Source organism: Dipodomys spectabilis, unplaced genomic scaffold (assembly GCF_019054845.1).
Source record: "Dipodomys spectabilis isolate Male_0828 unplaced genomic scaffold, ASM1905484v1 ptg000096l, whole genome shotgun sequence".
Taxonomy (NCBI): domain Eukaryota; kingdom Metazoa; phylum Chordata; class Mammalia; order Rodentia; family Heteromyidae; genus Dipodomys; species Dipodomys spectabilis.
In genome coordinates this window covers 21210913-21232036 of record NW_024870773.1, presented here as the reverse complement: position 1 = coordinate 21232036, position 21124 = coordinate 21210913, and the positions used below count along the sequence as shown (strand labels likewise).

Below are 21124 nucleotides of genomic sequence, written 5' to 3'. Positions count from 1 at the left end.
TCCACATTTGTTATCTCATTTAATTCATTCTAACTTGCAGGGTTTATCACACGGTCACTAGTAGCAAAGTTTCCTTCCAGCATCTATCTAGCCTTTTCCAGAAAAACTTCACTGATCTGAGCAAAATCATCAAGCCAGAAAGGGAGAAGCCAAGCTTTTCAGTTACTTAAAGATGCCATGCTTCTAGATTTGACCACAGCCTGCAACCTAAGCAGGTAACACAGGAGTGTTCAACGCTCTATGTTGTCAAGAATTTCCTTATATGACAGCCATATGGGGCCTCACTTTGGAAATGCTCAACATTTTAAAATGACTTCATATGCATAAATCTTTTTTTTTTGTAGGTTGTGGGGCTTGAATTCAGGGCCTGGGCACTGTTCCTTAGCTCTTTTGATCTAGGTTAGTACTCTACCACTTTGAGTCAGTTCTACTTCCAGGTTTTGAGTGGGTAACTGGAGAAAAGAGGGTCACAAGGACTTTTCTGCTTGGGCTAGGTTTGAACCACGATCTGATCCTCAGATCTTAGCCTCTGGAGTAGCTAGGATCATAGGTATGAGCCACCAGGGCCCAGCTTTATAGGTAATCTTAAGTGCCTCAACAACAAATTAATGAGTGTTTTCATTTTATTTAAAAATGATCTAGGTTGTCATTGTGAGAGAGCATATTTTTCTTAAAATCCAAGTTCTCACTCATGGCCTAGAGGAAAACATTCTGCCCTCTGCCCATCATTTGTTAATCATACTGTGAGTCAGAGATAAAAAAAGACCAGTTTTCCCTAATGTCTCCTGTACCTTACCCCATGTCCTAGATCTTTGTTTTGAAATATATTCTTGAAACACATGTCTACTAGTGCTGATGGTTTGATAGAGGGAGCTCATTAGACAGAAGATTGCCAACTAAAATGGCCTCTAGTCACATGCCAGTTGGTCACTGCCTTCATGAGTCACCCTACCACTTGGGCCATGACCCTAGGCCTCTTTTAGTTTGTTTTTCAAATAGGGTTTTCCGCTAACTTTATTGGGGCTGGTTTGGATGGCGATGCTCCTACCTGTGCTTCCCAAATAGCTCAGACTATAAGAGCACACCACCACACTCAGCTTGATTCTTTGGAGATAAAAGTCTTGCTAACTTTTACCTGGGTTCGCCTCAACACATGATTCTCCTCTCCCCACCTCCTGACTAGCTGATATTAAAGGTCTATGGCCACCCTTGGCCCAAGGAAGTTTCATTGGAACACAGCAGCACCTAACATTGTGACCCATAAAAATGAGTGAAGTAGTTATAACAGAGACTCCCAAGCCTGAAAATAGTGTTTGTTTCTTTACAGAAAATTTGCCAACCCTACTTTAAAAAAAATCAGAAAGACAGGCTTCAATTGTTTATTTCCTGGGGCCATGTTACAACAATTTCCCAGACTTACATAGGCAATGTAGGTGCACCCCAAAGCTTAAAAAAAATTATTTTTGCATGACTAACATATACAGTGCTTATCTTTTTGTTGTAGTGCTTCTCTTTTAGTGCCCCCCCCACCCCGAGCTTTCAAACGTGCTCTCACTTGGTCTGCCTGCATCCCTCCTCCCTTTGTTCGGAGAGCTCTATCCTCCTGACCAGGCCTCAAGTGTGGGAAGCCCTTCCAGACTCACTGCCCATGCTTCACATTCTGCATTCTTTCTCACAACGGTGGGGACCCCATGCTACCTCCCTCCATTACTATTGCCTTAAACCTACTTTTTCTATAGCCTAGCGTCTTGCAGAATTCCCCATTAGAAATATGGCAGGTCCTTGTGTTCACGAAGACAACTGCTCTACACTATGGGACCTCACTGGACTTCACAGTCACCCACATTTCCTCTCTCTCACCTCTGTTGTTGGATTCAACCTGCCTCACCCCAATAGTGACAGAAGCCTACATTCCCATACATGCCAAAGTGGACCTCGTTCAAATAATAAAAAGTTACTCACTAGTCCTCTGGATCAGAGCAGAAAAGCTCCTCATCTACTTTTCACATCACCTGGCTGCTGGCTGAAGTCTCAGGGCAAGTGACTTCTGTTTGCTCACCTGAGCTACTCCAGCATCCTACAGCACAGGATTTGGCACCAAGAGTGGATAGAGACTCAAAAGCTTGAGACATAATTTGAAGTTGGATCATCATTCATGACTAATGGCATAGTGAGGAGCTTCAGTCTTGACTTGAATCCTAAGTTTCTGTGCACAGTTTTGTGTATTTCAGCACAGTTCCAACTCTTTCCTGCCCTTCACATCCCACCTCTGAAAAGCAAATAGCCATATCTATCTGCTTCATTGGATGCATGAAAGCAGGAATGTGGGGGATAGGAAGGTGGCTCAGTGGTAGAGCGCTTGCCTTGCATGCATGAGGCCCTGGGTTCGATTCCTCAGCACCACATACGCAGAAAAAGCTGTAAGTGGTGCTGTGGCCCAAGTGGTAGAGTGCTAGCCTTGGGCTGAAGAGCTGAGGGACAGTGCCCAGGCCCAGAGTTCAGGCCCCATAACAAAGAAAGAAAGAAGGAAGGAAGGAAGGAAAGAAAGAAAGAAAGAAAGCAAGCAGGCAGGCAAGAAAGAGGGAATGGAATGTACCAGTAAGTCAGTTGTATTTACTGCACCTTCAATGATGCAAGGTAAATTCTTGTTTGTGTGCTGGTGGATTTTCAGCAAAAATATTATTATTTGCTGAAAACATCAGGTATTGTGCTGAAATCTGGAGATATATAGCGTAATGATCAAATACAGGATTCCTACTTCATCCACCCCCAAATCCATGCACCTGTAAGGTTACATTTAAAATATTGAAATGGCTCCTGGGAATCCAATTTTCAACAGTAAAGAAGAAATTGATGTCCTAAAGCACAAAGTAATCCCACAAAGAAAGCAAAAGCAGCATGCGGATCACTGTCCTGCAGTCTATCCATTCAAGTTGCTTTCATGTTAATTTCCCAGTGACAGGTAATAAACACTGTCTTTGATTTTTAACCCTTACTGTTGTTGGCCAAATTTAATGGAGAAAGGAGAACAAGCTACACAGAAATACAGGATTTGCAGAATGAGTTTGGGCCCAAGTCTGGAGAAGTCATGAGGACACACCCAGGAAATGACTCTTTCGTTGTCAAAGAAGTCCATAAGCCAAGCACATTAACACAGAAGGGAAAGTAGTAGATCTAATTATATAGATTAAGGAAAAGAACAAGCGGGCTTTGATCCAGCAAAAATGTATTTAGTGGACCAAGTATTATCATTCATGTTCACAACAACATGCATATTGGCAAATGCTCATGCCTGAAGCATGGAACTAACCAGAAAACAACTGTATTGTGATCCCACTTCATTCCTTTCTGTTCCTCATCTTGGCTCCCATGCTCACTGAGTTCTACAAGCTCAAACGGCAAAGCTGAAGTCTTTCCTGAGCCAGCATCAGAACCATCTCTCAATGTATTCATCTGTGAAGTATGTGGGAGTGAAACAGCCAGGTGCCAGCAGCCAGCGAAGGCCCTGTGGCTGCTCCCAGACTGGGAGAGACCTGGCTGCCAGATTTTCAGCCCCATCAGTTGAGACAGAGCCAGAAAATACCAGATGCAGGCAGCTTTCATGGCTCTTGAATGCTGATGCAGCCTTTATTGACTATGCTCTTTTTTTTTTTTTTTTTTTCTGGTGGCACTGGGTTTGAACTTAGGGCCAAGTGCTTTCTAAGAAAGCTGCCTATACCACTTGAGCCATACTTCGTTTTTTTCTTTTCTTTTCCTCTTATTATTTTGAAAATAAGGCTGGATCGTGGTCCTCCTATTTATGGTTCCTAATCAAATGAGATGAGGCAAATGCCACTATATCCAGTTTTGTTTTGCTTTTTTAATTGAGAGAGGTTCTTGCAAACTTTGGGCCTGGCTGGCCTTGTACCATAACTTCTTAATCTGTCCCTCCTGAGTAGTTACAATTACAGGCCTGAGCACCATTACTGACTCTGAGTATGCATTTTAAGGTTGAATGATCATTACATCCCCTTATAAATCATCATTAATGTAATTATTGAATATCAACTGTATGCCTAACATTGTGAGAAGAAGAACAGAACTATTCAGCCTGGCAAAGACCAGGGAGGCCAAAACTATTCAGAACTACAGAGAATGACTCTTTCAGGATTCAAAGGGACCTGTGAAAAATGTCACCTATTTACAAGCTATTGTCACTACATGAAAGCCTGTGCTGAGGGGTGATTGCCTGCTCCACTTGTTGACACAGCATCATCTTGGAGTCTGTGAAGAGCCAGCCACTCTTCATCCAGTGCTGGGGCTTTCGGGAGGCTGCAAACTGCTCAAATAGCAACAGTGTTCAAAACCACTCAAGACAGAAAGGGACTATAGAAATTGCTCAAACATGGCTTTGGCTGGTCCAGGGTGGTTCTCCTGGAAAGAGGCCATAGTGTAGCTGAGAAGCCAGCAGAATGCATGCCAAACTCTCACTGACTCTCAAAGAATGGGATTTTAATAACCAGGAATGAAGGAAGAGGGGAAACAGCAAACAGCCTCACATCTGTCATTACACTGCTCTGGCATAAAGCAAGGAAACCCAGCCTTCAGCACTGCAGGCCTTCTCAACTCAATGCGTGAGTTCCCATCTTTCCTTCTCTCAGCTGCATACAAGAGTGCTGACTTATCACACTGCTTCTTACTTGGAGATGTCATATCATCGTGGTTTGGTGCAGGAGCTTCAGATTTGGGGCTGAAGCCTGGCTCTGCCATTGACTCTGCTGGGTTATCTAACGCTGCAAACCTTTAGTTTTGCCATCATTAAAATGGGACAACAACCAGATGGTTAAAAAGGCTAAGTATCCCAATATTACATAATTTGTGCAGTGCCCTTAGGACAATAAATAGCATGTTGAAAATGCTCCCTGCTCTATTTTTAAGAGGCACTCAAATCATCTTATGACTAAAGATAAATTAAGGAGCACCTGTTTTACTTTATTGGTTATCTTCTTCTATATAATTTAGGACAAGATCTGTCTTCCTTGAGGTTATAATCTTTTATCAACTTTTTAAAATTTGCAATAGATGTTAACATTTTTATTATCTAAGTTTATTGAAATTTTTCCTTTTAATTATTTCCATTACTTTTAGACTTAGAAAGATTGTCATCTGTCAAAACTAGTTAGGTATGTGTCTACATTTTCTTACAAATCTTTGAATACGGTTCACTGATTATACTAATCTATTTGGAAAACCTACTCTAGCAACCAGTTTATATGTTAAAAATTGAAACAGACTTTCCAGGAAATGCTTTTGTAATAAGTAACAACCCCACAAATAAATTGGGATACTTCTAACTTTAGAAAATAACTGGACAAATAGTCAAGTTTTTCTACATGAAGACAGACATATAATAACAGAAAAAAAGGCCAATAGCCAGATAATGGTGACTCATGCCTCTCTTCCTAGCTCCCCAGGAGGCTGAGATCTGAGGATCACAGTTCAAAGTCAGTCCAGGTTGACAAATATGTTAGACTCACACCTTTAAATATGAAAATATAATATTTTCAGCCTAATGTCCTTTCCAGCTTGGAATTTTAAGGCTCATTGTAAATTCTATGAGAATGTCAGGACTGAATTATTAGTACCTGAACTTTTGTTCTAAGGATATTCCAATCTTCCTCCTCCATAGTTCTCAAAGGAATTATCGTTGGGCAGAATTGTTGTTGACAGTAATACCACTGAGTGGCACTCTGTGTGTGTATCTATCTGTCTTGGTCGTTATCCACTCTAGTATCCATTGTGAGGACATTTCTATTCTATCTGTTCCCTTAAAACCACCAAGGTAAGCCTAGTACCAATGGCTCACTCCTGTAATCCTAGCTACTCAGGAGGCTGAGATCTGAGGATTATGGTTAGAACCCAGTCCGGGCAGGAAAGTCTGTGAAATTCTTATTTTCAACTTAACCACCAAAAAGGTGGAAATGGAGCTGTGACTCAAAAGGGAGAGCACTAATCTTGAGCCTTGAGCCAAACCAAAACAAAACTCACCAAGCTAAAATGATAGTTTCGATCAGTAAAACAAATCAATCAGGGATATTTTCTTTTTATTGGAAGAGTTGGGCGATATATTGTCATTTGGCATTAATTGAATGTTATTCACAAGCTAGATCATTGTCCCAGGCAAAAGCAAGAGGGAGAAATGAGCATTGGCACTTACCTGCCGAAGTTTGGCTCCCACCATAGAGGCACTGATGTCTAGCACAAAGACCACATTCTTGGGTAAAGGAGGAAGGTCTTTAGGAGCAAAGTAGTGCACAAAATAACCATTCAGAACCTGGAGTGGGGAAAACCAAGGAAAAAGGAGAGAAGTGATCTCAAGAGGACAGCCCATAGAACTTCTAAAACTCAGAGACAGTAGTATATTTCTGGTACATTTAACAGACCTATATGGACCTGATACCTCTAAGAGAATTAGTTGATAATTTATCTAAAGTAGAGGTTTTGGAGGATGTGTGTGTGTGTGTGTGTGTGTGTGTGTGTGTGTGTGTGTGTGTGTGTGCCAGTACTGGGGCTAAAACTCTGAGGTCTGGCATTGTTGCTTGACTTTTTCACTCAAGCCACACCTTTCTATTATCTGTTATGGACAGAAACATTAAAATATATTGATCATCAGCTGAAGGTGTAGCTCTGTGATAGAGTGCTTGCCTGATATGCATGAGATACTGATGTCAATCTCAGTACTATATGTGTGTGTGTGTGTGTGTGTATATGTATACACACACATATGGCGTGTGTGTATATATATGTACCATATGAATATGCATACTATATATGTGATATATATAGCATACAAAATATATAAAGCATATATTGTATATGTATATTTTTACATATGTATACATTTTATATGTATGTTATATACCTATATATTACAAATATACATATATTTTCCATATATATGTTGATTATGACAAGAAATTCAACTTTAATGATCCATCCCCCTCTGACCTTGCTAATTAAAAATCCTGCCACTTTTATTATCTAGTTTTTGCCAAGCATCTTCCATGTTAAGATATCAAGGTTGTCTACACTCTAGATGCACATTAATATATTTTAATATTCCCACCTTGTCTCTGGAATAATAAAACCTTAAGGGAAATAGGCTATGGAACCATCTCTTTTAATTAAAAATTGAAGATGGACTAAAATTTTAACCTCATCTAAAACACCACAGGGCAATATATTATGGATTTAATTTGCTGTCCAGATTATTGAAGCAGGAAATAGGTACCCTCATTGACTAGCAAGGGAGCATCACTGGTCCCTTTGATGACATACTTTGGGTTAAAATAAACTTACAAAGAAGCAGAAACATCTTTCACCCTTAGGTAAATACTGTAACCCACAGTTCTGACTCCACTGATAAATACTAAGCTACCAATATGAAACAGCAAGCCAGGAACCATTACCTGGATGTCTCCAATACTCTGCTCCCTCTTGACATCATACCGGATGATGAAATCTCCCAGAATTCCATTCTGGGCAATCTTGGCTTGTTGTACCACACTGGGCTTAAAAACAATGTTGGCAAAAGTTTCATTTTTGTTGATAACAGTCGAAGGAGGAGGCCCAGAATCATCTGAAAATAAGATATTAACATAATAGCTGAATGAATAAATATTCTGAAAAGAAATCAGAACTCTAGCCAGGATTACCAGAATTTTGAAACCTGCATGCTTTCAGAGGGAATATGACAATAAAAATAAGAATTCTTAATTTTAAGTTTATATGGAGGCTTTTCATCTAGATATTGAATCAAAGTCAGGTTTTAAACTGCTATAGATCATCTGATTTTTTAAAATTTATCCAAGCTGATAGCATGAATTAAGGGCCAGTAATTTCTCAGATCTAATTATAAGAATGAAAAGGAAATGAGACATAAATCAAAACAGTAATCAATATTTAGAAATAAACTTCTTTCTGCTGAGGGTTTTCTAGATACTAGAGCAAGAGGGGGTTTAAACATTTTCTTCAGCAGAACAGTTATTTCCAAACACAATTTAGGTGTGACCTTTAACAGGAACCACAGGATACATGGATTTTTCTAGTATTTGCACATAAAAAAAGGGCAAGAGTTTTGGAAGTAATCAATGAACTTACAAACTAGAAAACTTTATTTCTGCAGAATGTCAGCTTCTACCTGATCACCTCATACGAAGGAACTGGGAAAATTAAGATGGTGCATTGATGGCTATCATGGTCCAGTTCACCAGCATGGGTGAAGAAATCTTGGAACCATTAGACAGGATGAAGAAAAAGAGGGCTGGAAATAGAATGGTCGTTGAAAACAGGAAACTCCTCCATCACTGAGCTGCCCCCCCCACCTTCCTCTCCCCCCCGCCCCCCGCCCCTGGACTCCGCTGCGTCTGCCTTGAGCCTCCTTGCTTCCCCCCTCTCCATCCCCTGCATTTGCCCGCCTTCTCCCACAGGCTGTTGAGGAAATGGAATCATACTGAATATCTGTTATCTAGAACCTTCACTTTTTCAACCCCTTTACTGATTCAAGTAAGGGTAATGCCCTGCTTCCTGCTGGCACTGAGAATTAGAACCACTTAAGAACTCAACATAGCTAAGATATGGAACCAACCCAGCTGCTCCTCCATAGATGAATGGATCAAGAAAATGTGGTATATATACACAATGGAATTCTAAGCTTCCATCAGAAAGAATGACATTGCCCCATTCTTAAGGAAATGGAAAGACTTGGAAATTTTATATTAAATGAAGCAAGCCAGACCCAAAGAAACATGGGCTGCATGTTTTCCCTCATTTGTAATAACTAGAATATGTCTAGGATATTCTTAGCAGAGGATCACAATAGCTCAATAGCTATGTGCATATGGCTATATAAAATAATGCTTATCGAAATGAGCTCCCAAGAAATGAAATTGAGAGGGTTTTTTTTAAGTGTACTTTTGCAGTTATTTCTTTCTTCTTTCTTTTTTTCCCTTTAGTTTATTTTCTGTTGCTCCAAGATCAAGCACAACTTTTCCATGGAGAAATAGATAGAGCAATTTGGTTCCTTTGGTGGCTGGGTACTGACAGAAAGAACACAAAGGAAAGTGGAGGAAATGTCCTATTTCTATATGGAAGATAGTTGGTTGGGGTACTTAAATGTAAATACTCATCAAGATATACACATAAGGTTTGTGCACTTTATTCTGCGCATACACTGGTGTTTTTAAATTCACACTTGGGAGTTGGAGAACAGAGTAGGCAGGATTGGCACTCTCTGGCATGGAGCATAGTGATATATTTTGCCAAACTGGCCACTATCTCTTCTTTCCCTTGGGATACGTGGGTTTGTGTAGGAATTTATATGGAGCTTAAGTATATCCAGAATGATTCCAGCAGGCAGAATTAGCCCAAGGATAGAGTTACTGGGAAGTACTTTTAAGAAAGTTGTTCTGCTGTACTGGCAGCTTTTCCCAAGTCCTCTTGTTACAAGTGTTCAAGCAAGCCCTGGATTAGTCACCTGCAGGATGGTGTGGGTAAGAGCCTCACAGTGTGGCCTTGGTACTAGCAGCATTAGCATCACTTGAGAACTTTCTAGACTTACCCATTCTCAGGCCCACCCCAGACATCCCAAGTCAGAAACTCAAAGCAACATGTACTTTAAAAATTGATTTTTGCCCACAGAAATGGAAAATGTGCCTTATATGTGGTGTGTGTGCCTTACATCTAGGAAAGAGTAAAGAAAATTGGTTGTATGTAATTAGGCAGCACTTAGATTATCTCTTAAGCAACTCCCATAATCAGATTTGATTCTTTGTTGTTGTTGTTATTGTTGTTGTTTTGTTGGAGGCAGGTCTTGAACTCTGGGCCTGGGCACTGTCCCTCAGCTCTTCAGCTCAAGGCTAGCACTCTACCACTTAAGCCACAATGCCACTTCCAGTTTCCTGGTGGTTAATTGGAGATCAGAGTCTCATAGACTTTCTTGCCCGGGCTGGCTTTGAACCGTGATCCTCAGATCTCAGCCTCCTGAGTAGCTAGGATTACAGGAGTGAGCCACTGGTGCCCAGCTAGATTTGATTCTTTTTATTCTGTTAGCATCTACCTACTTTGTCTTGCTTCAAATCTCTCTTACGAAAATGCTTTTTTACAGCTGCCGTGAGTGACTATATTCATGGTCAAAGGAAAGAACTGGGGGTGAAAAAGTATAATTTCCCTCTGTATCCTTCACTTGACTAGGCTTTTTGATATGGACCATGAGAAAGGATAGGGTATTGTTATCTTGGCTTCCTATTGACCCTGTGTGTATTTGTTCTTGATGAAAATTCATGAGAGTCTTCTAAATGGACTTCTTTTACATGCCCACAGAGGGAATTCCTTCTCCATTTGGTTCCTCATCAGGAAGCCAAGTTCCTGGTCCTGGTTTCTACCCACTATGTGCCAGACAGTTAATAGTAACCCCATGAATTAAAAAGAAAAAGAAAAAAAATCTATGGGGAACAATTCCAGAGAGTAAAATCATCTTTTCATTAGAGGAGAAGAACAAATCTGCCAGTCAGGTTAATATGGGCTATTTCAAATCTACTAACCAAAATCCCAAAGCAGAATAATGCTTCTTAGTTTTCCTTACTGTGAGCTGGGGCTCAGACTGTACTGGGAGGGTCATCCACTATTTCATAAGCCCATTGAGCTGTATCAGCAGGCCCTTGGTCATGTGATGTGTTCTAAAGACAATGAAGACTTTGGGAGCTGACCAGAGGAAGGAAGCATCTGACCTACTTTTCTAATGAGAGCCCACATCTCTTTTTCTCCTCTCTGTTTTCGTTCCTTCTTGCCCTCTTGGATAGGGGGAAGGCATGAGCTGTGGAGCTGCTCCAGCTGGGGAAGACTGAGACTTCTGTCTGAACTGAGGCATTGCTGGACTTACAGAAGATTCACACAATTGCTTCTAGTGCACACTTAGGGCCATTTACTAGCTGCTCATTGAGGCCTGGGGCCTACACTTCTCAGGCCACCAGCTGAGTTCTACACTGCTCAGTCTTTTCAAGGAAGAGACTCTGTGTTGCCTTTGGAAGCCACACAATACCAAAGAAAGGGTTCTAAGGTTTGACAGACTTAAAATGACTGACTTCTTTCTGAGTCTCAGTTCATTTCAGCAGTACAATAGTGCCACAATCATCAGACCACTGTACATATTTAGTGAAACCACATTGTCAAGATTTAGTGAGCATGGTGTCTGGCACATAGTAGGTAGTCAGTTTATACTTATCCCCAACCCTCTTTCCCCTCACAACTTGCTTCTTGTACTCCTCTAAGGAACAGATATTTTTGGAGAACACACAGTTTGCATTTGTTATCATGGTTTTCTACATATCACTGAGAAATAGTCATTATTTGGGAAGGGAACAGACATCATAATGGAAATCATAATAGTGAATTCAAGAGTGTTTATATGAAGAACCCTCTTAATAACAAAGTCAGCTTCTGCCTGAAAGCCTCCTGAAACAATATGCAGAATCATGCATTCAGATACAAGCATGCATTTACCTTTTTCTCAAGAGAGAGGCTCCACCTTTTTTCTCTATTTTCCAGGAGTCTAAAGAAACTTAAGAACTAAAATCTATTACATAAGTGTTCCTTTGTTTCTTTTCTCAAAATGGCAAAGCAATAGATGCACTGATCATGAAAAGGTGAGAGAAAAGAAACATATCTGTAGTTTCAGGCTACAGCACAAAGGTTATTCGCAAATAAACATTCTCCTAGACAACCACTTGGTAGAAAAGGAAGCCAACTGCTTTGTAAAAATGTTTCAAGGTGGGCAGGTTTAGGAATAGAGAATTAGGTTCAAGGACATCAGCTGGAAGCTACTCCCTGTGCCTCCATGGACAGAGGGATTTCCTGGCCTCTGCTTCCTGTGGGCCTTAGGTTTGGCTATAGTCAACCTACAAGCAGCCAATACTTGGGGCTGTTACAAAAGGGTTTCCAAACAAACACTGCTTGCTCATTTCCCCTTGCAAAGGGGATAAATGTTCTTTGCCTGTTTATATAACCTGTTTTTCTGTGATCCAAGGCTATTTTTTTAAATTTAGTGCAGACAAAAATACTGTGAGCCAGGTACTGGAGCTCATGCTTGTAATCCTAGCGATTGGGAAGCTGAGGTCAGGAATATCACAATTCCAGGACAGCCTAACCAGAAAATTCTCAGTGGAGGAACCTGAGTGGTACAGGCGGCATCTGGCACACCAGCTACCACAGAAAGCCTAAAGTAGGCCAATCATTGTCCAGGAAACAAGAACCTAGCTCAAACATACCCAGTGCCAACAAAAAGCAGGGCAGCTCAGTGGAAGAACCTCTGCTTATCAAACATGAATCCCTGAGTTCAAACCCCAGTACCACCAAAAACAAAAACAAAAATAGTGTAATTGGGCCACTACCCATAAATTTGGAAGAAAAAAAAAACCTACTAAAGCCGAGACAGTGAGGAGAAAGTGTGTGGACATATTTATAAATCTTCATTACATAATTTTCTCCTGGGAAAGGGTTTTCTCACTTATATTGATGTCTGTTATTTAAATACTTGTGATAAAATAGCAACATATGGCATAGGATAACAATGCAAGTGTATGGCTGAAGGGGCTCAGATTCAGTTTTGCTAAAGGGATGTTTGTCTGGATTTCTTAGCAAACTTGCTTGCTTAACACTCATGCAATGCTGTTTCTTCCTAAAGCAACAAATTACCTTGTATCAGCTTTCCATATTTGATCAACTTCCCTGAACACAAATGCAGCAGCTACCTCTGCATCATGCATATTTCCTTACAAGTTAGGTCCTAAACTTGCATGTTACCCTTTGCTGATATCATCTATGTCTTCTGAAAACCCCAGATACAAGCTACTCTAAAGATTATTTACAATAACTAGTTTAAGTTTAGGACAAGCAGAAAACGTCAAAAGCTATGTACATATGACCATATAAGAGGACGTTAAGTGAAATGAATCCCAAGATAGGGACACAAATGGTTCTTTTCTTTCTTGCTATTGTTTTTTAATGTATTTATAATGTACTATGTGAATTTTTTGTATGTTCCTTCCCCATGGTGTAGCCTCTGTTTTCACTGTATTTGATTCTGGTACCCTGCATCTTATATATACATTTTTCTAATTTGGGGAGGGGAAGGGAAAAAAACAAAATGTTTAAACAGGGATACAGCTTAACCCATTGTAACAATGAGATATAAAGACACTATATTGAAAACGAACTTTACAACTTCAGCCCCAGGGGTGGGGGCAATGGTAGTTGGGGAGGTGGGGAAGGAAGGGATGGTAGGGGGAAAACAAAGGAGGAGGCAACAATGCTAGATAAAAAAGTACTCATTATCTTGTTCATTTAACTGTAACCCCTCTGTACAGTATTTTTACAATAAAAAACGTATTTAAAAAATATTTAACGTGGGGCCACAGGAAAGCCCACCAGAAACAGTAATAGTACTGCGCACTAGGAGAGTGGGAGATTTGTGCTAAATTCCTTTACATTGTCCTCTTGCAGGAGGAAGATCAGTACCTAATCATCATTAATTTGGAAAAACCGGGTAGCAAATTATAGATTCAATCCTTTGGTTCTAGAAGACTCTGGTTCTAAAAGTCTACAACGGAGCATTCTGTCCTGCGACTTCCTAAATCTGCTATCTCTCCCTTACTAAAGGGTTGTACATTGTGACTATGATTCATTACAAAGCCCCCCAGATCTGCATTCTTCCCCCAGTCCCAGTCTTCACTCAGCAGCTGGAAGGACATGGCCTTGTTTGGCCTCTGAGGAATCTCTGAACATTGGCCAGGAAACGATCCGGTTGTTATGTGAGGGTTTCCAGCATTGTTCGGCACAGAAGTGACTCAGGTGTGAGTCATATGGCCCCTGGGTTGGATTTGTTTTGCTTCTTCATGCCAAGATGGAAACCCCACAGGAGCATATTTGTTCTGAAATTGATGGTAGTTTGATTGGGGTCTTGGTGGGGCAGGATGGTGGAGGAGACCCAAGAGAGGGAGTGCATCAGGCTTCAACATTCCATCAGGACTGAGAGTGGGGATGGTCTTGGTCCGTGGTGTGAGATGGCTGTCCTCTGGGTGTCTGACACTGTTCACACAGCTGTGGCTGGGACTAGAGGTGGATGCACAGATGTGGCGCAGGCTGCCAAAAGCATCTGTCACAGCTGCCCAAACACTTTCAGGATGAAGCTCTCCAGTTCCATTTGGATTTCAGGAAAATAACGAATAACCTATCAGTGTGTCTCAACTATTGAATGGCACATTTTTTTTTAAGTCTGAAATTCAGATAAGTGGGAAATCCAATATTTTACCTGGCCACCATAGCCAAGATGATTTATCCAGATCTGGGGGACTGAAGTCTTCTAGAACCAAAGGTGAATTATTAATTCTATCTCTTAACCCATTTGTAACAAAGAAAGCCATAGAGACAAAATCTGGCCTAAGTTACCAAGATCAGCCAGGAATGTGTTGATAACCTAACAGCACTTTGATTGCTTAATTATTGAGCATCTGCTGCGTGCCATGTACTGCTCCAGGGCCAAAGAATACAGCACCAAGAGCAAAAGACAAAGTCAGGAGGTTAATCCACCAAAGAAAAACATAATTAAAAATTTAAAGCAGATGCCGTACAGTTCCTCATGTACTGAAATACAGAGCTGGTCTGAAGCCAATGATGACTCCATCTTGCAGAGTCCATGACTGCTCATTCATTTCTTTGACAAGACAGGAACACCAGGGAGAATGAAGTTTTATTCTGGGAGCATGTCATCTTTCCAATTAAGTTTTCTCACGTCTTAGAATTACTTGAAAGTCAACATTTTATAGGAGTTGAGGTAAAATAATGGAAGGGGTAACACTGATCAAGATGTACTGAACACATAAATGGTCATGTTGCATCAAAACCCCTTTGTACGATTATTTAAAGATAATTTTTAAATGACAGAAGGCTTTCCTCAGGGCAGTGTGATTAAAAACACAAGCTATCAAAATATCAATTTCCACCTGAATCCATCTTTTGCTTTCTCCAACTCCAGCTCCTCTGGCAAAGAGCCACAAAGCTGGGCATGGGAAGCGTTATATCTATGGGGTGTGTAAGTAATTCTGTGCCAGCCTGCATCCAACAGCAAAGTCCTGTCGAGGTAAAAATGAACAAGAAACACTTCAATAAGGATCTAAAGTCAACATATTCTGAGGGTCCCATGAAATAAGGGAAGAATCTTGTCTAACTCCAAAGATGCTTCTGAAGGCCAAAGTCTTCACACATTAAGATCTCTAGGTTCTGATGGGCTGTCCAAAGGATAGTTCATATGCTAGTATGCTTTTAAAAGGACAAGTGTTCAAAGCCCATATAGATATATTGGGTATAGATTAGTGGTGTGCCAATTAAACCTCAACTAAAATGTGTTTTGAGTCCAAATAATACATTGAATAAAAATATCAACTTCAACAAATGCCTAATTGCAGAAAAAAATGTTCAGCATTCATTTCTCATTTGACTAACAACTACAAATTTTTTAAACACTCATCAGTTTTTACTTTTCATATATTAACAGAAGGCTAAAAAATAAAATATAAATTGTAAATTTATAGGAGGATGCTATACTAATATATATATATATTGAAATTTTATGGAAGGGTACTATACTAAAATATAGGTGGCTTCTTACACTGTATTTATTTTCAGTAACTTATAATGCACTTGACTTGGGCAGGAGTCAGCCATCGGGATTTCTCTTTCAATGACTCAAGTTACTATGGGACATGAGTCAGGTTTGAGAGTCACTGATATAAAGCCAAAGGGGGAATAACACAGGGTGGCTATGTTCTTGCTCACGTTAGCTCATTTTGTTGTACCACTTGCCATCAAGGATCTTGCCATAAATGAAAACTTTCTGCACTTTCAAAAGTAGGGATCAGCTGGGGACTGGGGGTTTGTGCCTGCAATCCTAGTTACCCAGGAGGCTGAGATCTAAGGATTGAAGTTTGAAGCCAGCCTAGGCAGGAAAGTGCATGGAGACTCTTACCTCTGATAAACTAATCAGAAAAGGCCATAAGTGGTGCTGTGGCTCAAGTGGTAAAGTGCTAGCCTTGAGTCAAAGAAGCTCAGGGACAGTGCCCAGGCCCTAAATTCAAGCCCTAAAACTGGCAAAAAAAAAAAAAAATAAGAATTATCTAGTTGTCATGGACCAGAAGTAAGCTTATGAGAGAAAAATAATCATAAACCGAAAGAATGGAATATTCAGTCTTGAGCACAGGCATAGCTGGTCTACCTGCAGTAGCCTGTCTGACAATCACACAGACTATTGGTGATCTGGGAAAGGCCTCATTTCAAATACAGCCAGGTATCCCATAATGATATTTTGGTCAATGATGGGCCACATGGATGACAGTGATTACTAGAGATTTAATAGCTGAAACATTCCTATCATCTTGTATGGGCTTAGCTGTCCTAACTCCTTACTCCATTGCTGGTATAAATATACCTACCATGTCACCAGTCACATAAAAGTCTAGCCCATACAATTATGTACAGTTTTGTAACATTTGATAATGATAATAAATGATCGTTACTAGCCTGTGCATTGATTCTTGTATCTTTGTCATTTTTTTAGAGTGAGTTCTTCCTTCTTACAAAAGAAAAAGGTTACTGTAAAATATAGCTGCTTCCCTGGGCAGTAGTTTCTTATATATCTCTTGATTGCATCAAGGCCAGTCAACCTGTGCCACTCAAAGATGCTCTGTGCTGTTTGAAAATGATGAAATCACCTACTGTCACAGATATCACGATGAGTCCTGGTTGCTAAGTGACACCTGACTGTATATACTCTGCTCCACTGAACCCACAGAGCAGCAGCTTTAAGGGAGATAAAGTAAAGGAGCAGACAGCAGGGAGCCACAGGAAACACAAGAGTCTTTTTTCTTTGCTGTATACCAACAGACAGGCCTTTAGATTCTGAACCACGTTCATGTGTTGACTATTTTATTAATCCAGAATTATAGTGCTCTAGCCACTAACTTATATTTCATGGAATGAGCTTTAACATTAGGAAGGAGCCCATTAATGAACAATTCAATAGGTGGTGTCCCATTTTGACCTACCAGACAAGTAAACTGAGGCAAAGGTAGATTGTATTGCTTTTAACCTTTTCATTTTTATATTTAACCAGGAATAGGCTTGGGATTTGAGCTTAGATTCCCAATCATTTACAATCATCTATTTAATGAGAAAGTAGGAGAGCATACTGGTACAGAGCAGAAATTTGGAGTCAGATGGATCTATACTAACACTGTTTCTATTGGTAATTAAATATAAGACTTTGTCCATATCATGATGTCTCTATAAACCTTGTTTGTTTGTTTTTTTGCCAATACTAGGACTTGAACTTAGAGCCTGGGTACTATCTCTTAGCTTTTTTGCTGTACCATTTGAGCCACAGTTCTACTTTTGGGTAGTTAAATGGAGATAAGAGACTTGCAGACTTTCTTGCTCAGGCTGGCTTTGAACTGTAAACCTCAGATTTCAGCTGGCTTTTAGCTAGGATTATAGGCACAAGCTTAAACCTGGCTTAAACCTGGCTTTTTCATAAGTAAAATGAGGGCTGAAAAATGTGATCTGCAAAGGTTATTATAAAGACTGAAAGAGAAAACACTCTATTCAAAGTGGTTAGTCTGTCACCTAATACATACTAATCCTTGCCCTGACCCTCAAGATAAAAATGGGGTCATCAGACACTTCACAGCCATTTAATTTCTTAACCATAGCCACATCTGTCAAAGCCTGTCTGTCCATAGGCCACATGCTCACAGTTATGGCTTGCATTCTGGTGTAAGCCCAAATCTCATTTGATCTTAATGGTGTCCAGACAAAATCACAGCACCGTGTACCTCTCACTGGCTAGGGCTGCCACCATGCAGAATGTAAGGACTGAGCTCATAAAGCTGGAATGGAAGAATGGTCAGAAGGGTCTCTTGCACCTGACTCTGGGAAAGGCTTGTGAAATCCCCATGCTCTGGGAGGCCAACCAGCTGCTTTGGGGCAAAGAGCTAGGAAAACAACCTTCTTAAAACTAAACAGATCCCAAGAGATCAATGGTCTGGAAAAATTCCTTTGTGCTATTAGCAAGCCCTGACTGTAAACAGTAACCAACTTTCCAGCTAATTCTAACCCTGTCCAAACACACAAAACACACACACACACACACACACACACACACGCGCACACACACACACACACACACACACCCTACAACATGTCCATAGTTCTGAAGAGCCACTGTGGTCCTGAAAATGAGGCAATGCATGGACATCTCGGTACCACCGCACCATTGCCCTCTGAAATTCCTTCAGACACATTTTCAAACCCCGTGTGTCTTCACAGACTCTTGCCCTCACTGCCATCTCAAGACTTCTTCTCCTTTAATGAAAATTTCATCCGTGCAGTTGCACAGAGAAAAATTCCCCCAAGTAATAACTAGAGGTTCTTGGTTATTATTCTTGGTTATTTCTGTGTTTGTTTTTCTTCTCTGCTGTGAAGCCATTTAGTTAGTGGTGTGCTACTTAAAGGAGGTATTGGAGCTGGGCAACAGTGTACCAGCTGTAATCCTAGCAACTCCAGAGGCTGGAATCTGAGGAACTTGGGTTGAAGCCAGTCTAAGCAGACACATTGAAGAAATTCTTGTTATCTCCAATTAGACAGCAAAAAGACAGAAGTGGAGGTGTGGCTCAAGTGGTAGAGCATCAGCCTTGAGCAAGACAGCTGAATGAGAGCTCAGGGCTCTGAGTTCAAGCCTCAGTATTGGAACATCCCCCTGACACACACACACACACACACACACACACACACACACACACACACACAGAGGCATTGGATTAAATCCTTTAGAGACAGAAGTTAATAAAACACATTTCACAAATAAAATAAAATTTTAAAAAAAAGTTAATAAAACACAGACCCATCATCAATGGTACTTAGAATCTTATTAGATTTGTGGAGAAAAAGAATAAATAGAAGGTTATAATCATCATCATTGTCATTATCATGACAGTAACAATTACTAAGCATTTACAGGGCTGTACATGTCATTTTGCCAATATTTTAGATGTTGTATCTCAAATCAGTTCCCAAGAGTGGGATTTTGTATTCCAAGAATCTTAAACATTGCATTCATCTCCTAAGAGACCTAGTTCTTTTAAAAAAAAAAAAAAAAGCACAATTTTTGTGTTGTGACTATGTTTCCAATTTCCACAAAGTTTAATTTTGTACAAAAGGTGTTTTGCTAATTTCTCGGAGTTACCTCAGATTTACCTGGGAAAGTACTCACCTTCCCCCTTCCCACTGCCCTTTTGCCTGCTGTTGAGAAGAGGAAGCACCTCCAAGGATGTCAGGCCTGACCGCTCCAGGATATTCACATCCACAGTCAGCCTCCCGGCCAGCTGCTGGGGTCTCACACTGATGACATGTTCATATTTCCCAAGCCGTCTCTGCAGGAGTTCTTCATAACTTAGGAAGAAGGCAGCCTTGTCCTTGCTAGGAATCACCAAGGAAGCTCTGAATGTGTCAGTCCCCTTCTCCCTACCAGGAAGAAAAAAAAGAGGCCACAGGGAAGGTTCAGCTGAAGAAAAATCAGTTCCCTCAAGACACCTACCCTGTGCTTGTAACAGCAATCTAGGGAGAGTGGTGGGCAGGGCCGCGTGAGCCCCTTGGGAAGAAAATGAAAAAGCAAAAATTGCTTTTGGAAGAAGTGAAGACTTGCGCTTGAAGAAGAAGACAAACTTTAGGTGACAGAAGGAGGTTTTAACTAGGTAACCTGCTAGGAGATAGAGCCTTGGAGTCAAATTGAGAACTGTGCCCTCCCCCTTACTGGTAGGGCCAAATAAAGCTGACATTTTACCTGAAGAGCTAATTCATTAGGTTCTTGTACCTTGGTAAAAATCTGGTGGAAATAAAGAACTTTCAATGTTCATAAAGATGCAAACCACTCTGAATGCATTGAGTCCCTGGAGTGAGGGTTCTCAGATTCAACATGGCAGACTGTCTGACTGATAAAATGAAGAGCAAGCAGGACAACCATTACTAAGTAAGAATTTCAAAGAGTTTCCAGAAGACTTGGAATGTTCAGAAGAACAAGAATTCTAATGGTGGCTACCAGAGACTGGGGAGAGTCAAGGGGAGGAGAGCTTGGTCCACAACATTATAGTTAGGTAAGAGGAACAACTTCTGTTGTTCTGTGGCTCAGTAGAGACAATACAGTTAACAGTAGTGAGCCGGATAGGATGGATGATGCCTGTAATCTACTTACTACGAAAGCTGAGATTAGAATCCTTGTGGTTCAAGACCACCATGGGTAATATAGTAAAGCTTACAAAAGCCCCATCTCAGCAGAAAAAAAAATAACTGGGTGTGGTTGTGTACATCTACCATTCCAATTATTCAGGAAATATAAATATGAGGATCATAGTCCAGATTAGCCCAGGCAAAAAGAGGGTAAATGTTCTGTGACAAAGCCGCAAAACAGTAACTGTTTCATGCATCTAGAGATGTTGCCTTTTAATAGACTATACATGGCTCTGAAATCAGAATGTCTGCTGATCTGAGTTTTTCCATTGCTGTTGGCCAGGCATCAGGGGTAACATGCACGTCGCTCTTGGCAGAAACATTTTGTCCTCATTTCAAATGAATTATGTGGCTTGCTATATGTTTATAATGATAGAACTAAATTCTATGTCATAAAAGAGAGGCAACTTAAAAACTCCCAGAACTTACATGTTAGAATGCAACTAACCTAAATGGCAGCATGATTCTGAACAATTCTGATAGAGACAAGTTAGAACCCAGCTATAGCTCAACAAATTGAGGCGTTAATAACTTGCTGCACACAGGGAGACGGCATTCCAGAGGCACTGCAGGCATCTCTCCAAACAAAGGAAGACACAGGGTTATTACAGGATTGGGGGAAGGGTGGACTGTAGGTAAAAGTTCAGTGAAGCAGTGTTTGGACAGCAAGGCAGTATGTTGTGTGTAAAGCCATTAAAATCAGCCTGGACTGAGAAGACTCAAGGCAAAGGAAAGAATAAGATGTTGCATCCTCACT

General features: G+C 40.6%; 1 protein-coding gene across 1 annotated transcript in view; it reads right to left on the bottom strand.

Moving 5' to 3' along the window:
- Positions 1 to 21124, bottom strand: part of Itih5 (inter-alpha-trypsin inhibitor heavy chain 5) — a 67472-nt gene that overhangs the window by 22918 nt on the left and 23430 nt on the right. Inside the window, exons 5-7 of the mRNA XM_042686214.1 lie at positions 19355 to 19605; positions 7449 to 7618; positions 6197 to 6313 (exon numbers count right to left, since the gene is read on the bottom strand). Coding sequence (XP_042542148.1) covers positions 6197 to 6313; positions 7449 to 7618; positions 19355 to 19605 — 538 coding nt within the window. The remainder of the gene's footprint in view (positions 1 to 6196; positions 6314 to 7448; positions 7619 to 19354; positions 19606 to 21124) is intronic.